The sequence below is a fragment of the Xiphias gladius genome, chromosome 6 (genome assembly GCF_016859285.1).
Source record: "Xiphias gladius isolate SHS-SW01 ecotype Sanya breed wild chromosome 6, ASM1685928v1, whole genome shotgun sequence".
NCBI lineage: Eukaryota > Metazoa > Chordata > Actinopteri > Istiophoriformes > Xiphiidae > Xiphias > Xiphias gladius.
In genome coordinates, this window is record NC_053405.1 from 23,055,899 (window position 1) to 23,064,927 (window position 9,029).

At 38.6% G+C, this 9,029-nt stretch overlaps 1 protein-coding gene across 1 annotated transcript; it reads left to right on the forward strand.

Moving 5' to 3' along the window:
- The first annotated feature begins 2,771 nt into the window (after positions 1 to 2,771).
- nmu (neuromedin U) lies at positions 2,772 to 7,455 on the forward strand. Its single transcript, XM_040129348.1, has 8 exons — positions 2,772 to 2,919; positions 3,806 to 3,861; positions 3,967 to 4,014; positions 4,138 to 4,191; positions 4,337 to 4,366; positions 5,961 to 6,014; positions 6,107 to 6,149; positions 7,015 to 7,455. Exons 1-7 carry the CDS (start codon positions 2,772 to 2,774, stop codon positions 6,140 to 6,142), a joined length of 426 nt encoding a protein of 141 aa, XP_039985282.1. The 3' UTR covers positions 6,143 to 6,149; positions 7,015 to 7,455.
- Positions 7,456 to 9,029: the final 1,574 nt, after the last annotated feature.

The following is a 9,029-nucleotide window of genomic DNA, read 5'->3' on the forward strand; positions in this document are numbered from 1 at the left end:
CTATGACACAGCTGCAAAAAACAATACATCTTGTCATCCTGTCGCTACGCTTGTCCATTGAACTCCACTGTCGGGTCTTAATTCATGATAATAAGGAAAAGTGGGGGATTTAGGAGGACAGAGAGATTAGTGTGGGAGGATGACAAGGGTGGGGATGAGTGTGATGATTCCCTGGAGTCACTCAATTATCACTATGCTTCATTTGTTGCTACTCATGCTCTCAAATAAGGTCAGATCAGATCTCAAAGAAAAAGCTGCAATAAGGTCAAGTCTGTTGTTTTAGTCTTCTGTCGAGTGTGTCTCATGTTTTCCCAGCATTTCCCTTATAAAATAGCTTTCATTTTTGGATTTGATAAAATAAAAATGCTCTACTTTCATGCCGGGTTATGAAGGTGATGAATCAGGCTTTTATATTTTGCTCTCAACAGGATTTATTTTTGCATGTAAGCGACAAAGGTGCCAGTTACATCCAGGACTGCAATGTAAAGGCTTCAGATATTCCCTATGTACAAAATCCTTATGGAACATCTACATGAATCAAAAAAATCATCAAAAATCTTTCTAGCAGCATCTATTTCTCCTCCTCGTTTCTCATCCTGCTGGCCAACAAAACCTGGCAGCGGTTGTTTTTGTTACTATGTTGTCTGGTTTGTTGTAACAGATTCAAATGAATTACAGTGCCCGACAGTATTTATGCCTTCACACACACACAGCTTCAGATAAAGAGCAACACATTATGAGAGCTTTATGATTAAAGGTAATTCAGTAATGATCCATAATCAGACTCTCTAATAATGAAGTAGATTTGGATATCTGTAACAGTATGAATGCATGAAAAGTTGAACAAAAGTTGGTTATGATGACATACTTTATACAATTATACTAATAATTTTTTTCTGAAGTGAGTGCACGAATTCTGCTTTGAAATAAATGTTGTAATTGATGTAATTGTATAGTCCCCAGGTTTGGCCATGTTAAATTCATCATGGCTGCGGATGTACGTATTACGTTTTTGCCTCTGTTGTTAGGTGTGCCACATCAGTGACACCATCAAGACCATTATTGGGTCTTCATTTTGGCTTCATATGCAAAAAATTGTATTGCGCCGTGGTGGATGGCTAGTACGAAATGTTTATAACATAAGTGATTAATGAAATAAATCTGACAATACCATAATCAGCTGTCTGTCTCTGAATGTCTCTGAAATAACACATTGCATTGCAACTAACCACTGATCATTACTCAAGCGTGAAATAGCACTTTCCATCACACAAGTGAGGTGAGGTGATGACAAGATATTATGCAGAAATGTTTTCCCGATGACCACATGAAAAGAAAGACAATTTAAAGCTTTGACAAGAAAAACAATTTTTTTTAGTCCTCATAGTCCTCACTAAGACCAAAAAAGTAGACTCCATCAGCCCTGTTCTCAGATCTTTACACTGGCTTCCTGTGTGTAAAATAATTTGTCTTTATTCTTAAATACCATTGAAAGATTTATGACCAGAACACAGTTCTGATCTGCTGCTGTTATGCACTGTCCAGGCCTCTCAGGTTGTCTCGGCAAGGTCGGCTAACTGTCCGCAGGTTCAAAACAAAGCATGGGGAAGCAGTGTTCAGTTTTTATGCACAACACATTACAAACTCAGAGCAAACAGAAAACCTGAGATCTGCTCCACCTCTCAGTTCTTAGACATCAAGGCTTAAGACTTCTGTGTTCTCCTTTGCCTTTTATTAAATCAAATTTGGGACTCTTCATTCATATCTTTTCCCGTTCAATCAGTTTTATCCAATGAATCTTATTTTTTATTTTCTATTTTCATTTTACTCTTTTTGAATCCTGTTCATATGTATGTTTTTGTATATTGCCTTGTGTTTCTTTTATATCTTGTTTTCATGCCTTTTATGCCTTATGTAAAGCACTTTGAATTGTTGTTGACAGGTGCTATTCAAATGACCCCAGCGTGCGTAACAGGAGACAATAATAGCCATAGATCCAATCCAAATGTGTGCTTTTGATTGGTGCATGCCTGCATGCTTTGTTTTATTTTTCTTCCAACTATCACTTAGATAGTTAAACTAGTTTTTATGCCAGGATGTCTTAGTTCACTGAAAGTAAACTTCTGAGGAAGTTTATTTATAGAGAAACTACATCTTGGTGTCACGTCGCTGCCCTCATATTTACTGACCATCACAACAATAACATAGGAGACATTGCTGACAGATAAAAAACGTTTTTCTTTGTTGAGGTTCAGTAGCAGCAGAGTAAAAACAGATGGTGAGAGCACATGCATGTACCTGAATGGCCTTTCAAGAAAAGGATTATAAATTATAAATCGATTATAACAATATAATACAGTCAAAAAAAAAACAAAAAAAAAACAAAGTGCAGCCACCGAAAAAGTCACAGACGTGAATGAAAATCTCCCAGACGCAACAAAAACCCCACAATGTAACATTCACAAAGTTGGCGTGTGCTGGATTTCCTCTCGGTTACCGGCGGGACTTCACACCTTACTCACCTCAGCGTTCGACCTGCTGATCGCATCTTCGGCAACTTTTCGCGCGCGCGGCGCCCCCGATGACGCAGCCAAAGTGTCAGCGCGCGAGGATGGGGTGTGTGCGTGACACGAGCCTTCATATTTCCCATCTGACGTGAGACAGAAACTCTCATAAAAGAGCAAGGAGTCAAGCGCACAGAACCAAAGAAGCCGCAAGCAGAGGCAGAAGCAGAAGCAGAAAGGGAGAAGAAAGGCCAACCAGAGAGGGAGATGAGGACCTTCCAGAGCCAAAGTCAGCCTGCGCAGCGCGGAGCCTCCAGCAGCCTGCACAGCCTCAGCAGCAGCGCCATGTGTCCACTCAGCACGGCCAGCATCACCCTTGCAGCCCTACTCATCCTCACCATACCAGTCTGCAAAAGTGAGTTAGAGGCACGATTGTATCTTCTCATGCAGGCTTTGATTTATTTCATCTTTGGCTTTTTGGAAGAAAAGACTCTCTAAATGTCCTGCATGTGTAAAAGCATTTGACCTTTTTCACCAGAGGGACATAACGTGTAACTGAGGATTTTTTTTCTGTCACTATCTTGCTATTGTTTCTTTTAATTTCATCTATTCCTACTCATTAGTTCTTTTCTAAAGTATAAAATAAAAAACACAAAAAAATAATGATATAATATTAACTGTATATCAACTGACAATCATAATATTTGTACGGTTTGTCTTATTCTTTAATATAGCAATGTGTATGAATTAATTAATAGGTAGTAGATAGATAGACAGGCGAGACAATTTGGCAAAACGGCTCATAAGCTTTGGGATTCGACATAGGATGTCAAAGCTTGCATGCTGTTGACTTGCTTACCGGCAGAAACATGACACTCTACAAAGTGTAAAAGTTGGAGAAAATCCAGTTTTAATTCATGAATATATTCAAAAGCGAATATCCACCAGGCAGCAATCTCATATCACCATGCTGGGCAATAACTTCCTCCTTGTTCTACAGCCAAGCTTTTAACTCCGCTAATGGACATCAACCACAATCATGTCAAAGCAGAGCGTCAACGAAACAGTCATACAGGAAACGCTGTTCGTCATCACAGCACAGCAGAGGCACTACACACCTGCAGCTTCTACAGTGTCATCATGCATTATTAGTGTTCTGTCCATAAAACCTTCCCATTGCTGTCAGATGTAAATTATTTGTGAGGATGATATTAAAGTAGCAGTCTACAGTTATTTCAGCCTTAGCATTATAACTGTGTTGTGTCACCTGTTCATTTCTGTGGTGCTGTATAAAACAAAAGGTGCTCCAGCAGAACTTCAGCAAGCCACAACAGATCAGAGGCAGCTGCTCAGCCAGGTATGCAGAACCGTTTCCTCCTCTCTTTCTTTTTTTCCTTCTTTCCCTCTTGCTCTCTCATTCCTGTTTGCGTACTCCCCCAACATCCTCTGTAATGCTCCACAGATAGATGCTGTGTGCTCGTCCTACCTCTCTGCAGACCTGAAGTTTTGGGTGAGTGAGGTGTGATTCCTTCCGGCTTGTTCTTCATTTCTTTAAACATGCATTACAAGTTTAGGGTAAAATGATTTCACCATTTTAGCCCTTTTTTGTTCTTCTCTTTGGTATCTATTCCAGGCATCTGACGTCTTAGGGGATCTCTGTGTCTTGATGCTGGTTCAGAAGTCAAAGGTAGCTCACACTCCATACTCTTTTACTGAGAGTCTCAGAGGTTTAAGTGCTATTTGCAACGTAAGAAACAGATTTATCCACACTCGATTTTTACATGAAATGAGACTTTGAAACATAGAAGAGTGACATTTTGTTGTCTTCTCAGGAGCAAAAAGTGCGAGAAAATAGTAAAAGGGTAAGAAAAACTTATTTTTCTGTCTGAACTGTTCCCTGAAATGGTTAGACTAGACCCACAGAGACAGTAAACTTAATGACAAATTTGTGTTTGATGTTTGTGTGTGTACAAGTGTGCGTTTCTTCGTTCTTGTTTATGTCATGCACTGTATGTGCAGTTTGTATTCCATTAATCCAGACCACAATGGTTTTTCCTTGTCACAGGGGAGAGTAAGTAAGTTAAAAGATAAATCTGCACTGCCACAATATGTTGCTAGACCAAAGAAAGTGCCTTCATGTTTCATGTACGCACTTCATGTATAAGTGCGCTACTTTTAGATGCCTGCGGCGCAATAGACGAGTAAATCTAACAATCTAACAGAGCTACTGTATGTCAGGCAATAAAATAAACCCTGTAAAGTATCCACACTTCATTCACCAAACCAAAATTCATGCAGGGACTCATTTACCACCACAGATAAATGTAACAATGACTGTACTGTGCGCATTCATACAAATACTGAAACATGGACATGCATACACACACACACACACACACACACACACACACACAGACACACACACGCACACACAAAAAGAAATCTTGCCCCAGCACTGTTTTAAGTGCTCGTTTGCTTTGCATGTCAGATGCTTACTCTCACAAACCAGCAACATTTTGTGTAGGAAGGTGACAGCATGGCCCCCCCATCCAGCTCTATTTCTTGGCTGCGTGAGAACTTGGATTAAGGTTGCCCCCCCCCGTCTGTCCTTCACACTGGCCAACACGCATGTCCATTAAGAAACAAGGGAAAAGTTGCAGAAACATAATAGTATGACTCAAAAATATGTGTGACTAGCTCTTGATATTTCAACTTAACGATGAGGGAAATTAAATGTTGATATACATTTTGATAATTAATAAATAGAGAATATGAATATAATAGCCACTGATTGAGTGAAACAAAGCTATCGAAAATCAAGATGCTTTGTTTTTCAGCATACGTAAAAACTGTATGCAATCAGTCATAAAAACTGTCATAAAATCCCATTTTGTGTGATTTCTTTTGATGATTACTGATGATAAATATGCAAAATTATGATTTAAAGAATGTGTTCAAATCTCTCACCTGCAATAGGACCCTCGGTTGAAAATACAGAGGGAGCTGATTGATAGAAAATGATACAATTGCTGCATTCAAAGTGGACGAAGTGCATTGTACTTTTGTGTGCCTGTAGCAAATATTGAAATGTGTGCGCTGCATTCTGTAGCTGATTTCACCGAATGTTTTCCCCTTCCTGAGCTTACAAGTTAATACCACTGTTTCACATTGGGCAGCTCTCCTCGCTCTCTGTACGAGCTCGGTCTACATTAGTTGTTCTTTCCCAAGCTGGCAGTAATTATGGTCTAAAATTAGTGCAGCTGACAGGTGAACTTATCCCTTATTGCTATCAAGCGCTGACATTCAGAACGTGGACACAGAGGTATTGTGAGCAAGACACGTGGGGAGTGTTTGTTTTGGAAAATCCAGATGTCAGTGTTTGAGTGTGTGCGTGCTGCTGTCTTTTCGCTTGGAGGAGAATTGTAGTTCAAATCTGTGAGTTTTGTTTCTATGCAGGCTGAACTCCAGGGACCTGGTGGAATCCAGAGCAGAGGTTACTTCCTCTATCGGGTATGAACATTTTTATAACAGGAAATAAAAGAAAAAAAAATTCCCCCAAATAACATGACGAACATACAATAAAATTTTGTTTGCACTTGCAGCCACGAAATGGAAGACGATCCTTAGAATATGAGTAAATTAAAGGTAATACTCTGTTGACACTTTTTTTGTCTGTTGCTTTTCAACTCAACATCCATGGATGCAGCCTTAAACAGACATGTACAATGGCATTTGATAATTTAAAGGACTGTACACAAATTATTAATTTATAATTTTTCTTTTGACTAGGGTCTTTGATTATTTTCTTACCCCAGAATTTCACTTTATGCCAGACTTTCCTTGAAATGTAGTTAATAGTTGCACAAAAAGTTACAACCACGTAGTATCAAAAAAGATAACTTTCATGTGAGCTATGGTTCATAAAGATTTAAAGGTGATTAACGGCGATTTACTATATTCAAAGGACAGCAGTCCTGTGCCTCAGGATTTTATTATTCCCATCATAATTAACAAGTAGCTAAGTTAAAGTAGTTAACTGCCTGACCCACTATGCCAGTTTTTGAGAAACACGGAATACACTTGGATCCTGTTAGTTATTGATGATCGAACTAGTTCTTCCAAACATGTCATTTTTTAAATTTCCTTTTTAACTTCTAATATGCATATTAGTGGTTATTGTGAAAATTATTACATTAATATATTAAAATTTTAAATGCCGATTTTATTTATTAATGGTTGAGTGAGTTGTATCAATTTAATAATGCTGGCTTTTCTAAAAAGTAGTCCATAAGGTTCATCCCCCTTTCCACCCTAGTAACTTTCATACAGTCCCTAAAATCTTGTCATTATCCCTATGGCAGTGGTGATTGGTAGGACTATTGAAAACTATAGGCTGCTGACACCCTGTTTATATGGGGTTACATTGTGAGAGATGTGTGTGTGTGTGTGTGTGTGTGTGTGTGTGTTGTGTTGTTGTAGTCATCTAATTGTGTATATTAATGTGTGTTAGAGTCTCCACCTCTGAAGCATAGTGTAAAGAGATGGCACAGACCCCGAGACCCGAGCTGCTGCACCACGACTGAGTGATCCAGAATTTAATCACAGCCCTCTGCCACTGCTGTATAGTGATGTCTGAATGTACACAAAGAATAAAATTAAAATACTAGACATTTGTCTAGATTTTATTTTGTGTTATATGTTTGTCATTTGCATTAAAATGCTACAATGTGGTCAGGTGTTAAGTTTGATATGTATCACATTGTGTTGTATAAATAGGAATCTTTCATTGCATATGGAAAAAGCATAAGAAATGTAGTGTATACATGAATGGAGATACATTACAAATGTGCACTGAATTGAAAAGTTAACCACACATCAGGTATATTTAAATCCCAGTAAAAGTATTTATTTGACATAAAATGCCATACCTAAAAAAAAAGGTATACATACTGTTAAATGTAAGCACAAGTTTTATTTTATTTTAATTGTTTTAAATGATTAGAAATACGATTAAAAAAAACACTGAATAAAGTATGTTCTTGCAGTTCCTTTTCAATTTCTGTATTAGATTAATGGAATTTTTTTGTGTTCTTTGTGCGTATTGTCACCATTCCCAATTATACCCATAAAGTGGGGAATAACACACTGAACAAGTAATGCAACTGATAGAGAAGCCCATTAACTTATACAAGAACATTTTGAATATTAGGATTGACTATGTTTTTAGTTGTTTTACATGAGAGATGGTCTGAAAATAACAAGCCTAACTAACTAATCACACCCCTTTTAAAAGTATTAACACCCAGGTCAATTCCCTTATTATAAAAAACCAACAAAAGCAGTCTCTTACAGATTCATAGAATTGTCCTCACCAAGAAATTTAGTTTTTCTAAATTTACTAATTTATTTACGTTCTGTATTTCTCTTCTTGACTTGTGATTAATAAGATTGTTTTTCATGATATTATAAAATTGGGAGCATGAATGTGTAATTACTATTACCAACAGTAGATGTCACCATCTTCCAGCCAGTTAAAGTTGGGATCTCTTTCTACTTAAAAATCTTTGGTGGTTTCAGTTGTATTGATGCACTGTATTGCACATGATAGCATTGCTGAAAGAAGTTGTGTTTATTCCTCTTTTCTTCACCATCCGCACTGGTGGTGTTCTTCCTGGATCTTGTGGCTGTTTTCACAAAGGTCCAGTTAGGATATCCACAAGCTTTAAGTAAATCCCTCAGGTGTTTGGCTCCTTCTCTTGGGCCTGGGCAATTGTTGGCACATTATCAGCTCGGTGGTACAGGGTTCTGGTAACCCCTAACTTACATTCCAGTGGGTGTTGAGAGTCAAAGAGCAAGTATCGGTCTGTATGTGTAGGTTTTCGTGTATACCCCAATGTGCAGGTTCCTGTCTTCTTCAATGTGTAGGGCACAGTCCAAAAAAGCCAAGCTGTTGTTCCCGACGTCCTCTTGTGTGAACTTGGTGTTACTGGGTTAATGTGTTCAGTGAAGGCTTGCGATTCCTGGCTTTTAATTTTGACCCATGAGTCATCCACATACTGTATCTGAGCCAGTGGCTTTTATCTGAAGGAGTTCATGACTCTGCTTTCTACTTCCATGTAGAGGTTGGCCACAATGGGAAATACTGGTGAACCCTTTCACAGCCTTGCTTTTGTTTGTAAAACCCCCCGTTGTACTGGAAATAGGTGGTGTTCAGACAGTGGTCCAGCTTTTTGCATAATCTGTCTGGGCTGAGGTTGGTTCTATTATTAAGGGTGTTGTCATGTAGCAGTCATTGCCTTACGGTTTATACTGCCTCCATAGTTGGGATGCATGTAAACAATGAGATCACATAATAGGACCCCGTGGTTTCTTCTGGGTCCAGTTTGAATCCTTGAACCTTGTTCACAAAGTCCATGGAGTTTTGAAGATGGTGGGGATATTTACCGACCACAGGAGCAAAGATGGCAGCTATGTATTTGGCAATGTTCTACGTAACTGAATTAATGCTGCTGATAATGGGCCTGA

Excerpts from the sequence above, each read along its gene's own strand:
- nmu (XM_040129348.1), top strand. The coding sequence starts at position 2,772 with ATGAGGACCTTCCAGAGCCAAAGTCAGCCTGCGCAGCGCGGAGCCTCC. Across the intron at positions 2,920-3,805 it reads CACCATACCAGTCTGCAAAA|GTGCTCCAGCAGAACTTCAG; the intron begins GTGAGTTAGAGG and ends ATAAAACAAAAG. Across the intron at positions 6,015-6,106 it reads GAGGTTACTTCCTCTATCGG|CCACGAAATGGAAGACGATC; the intron begins GTATGAACATTT and ends TTGCACTTGCAG.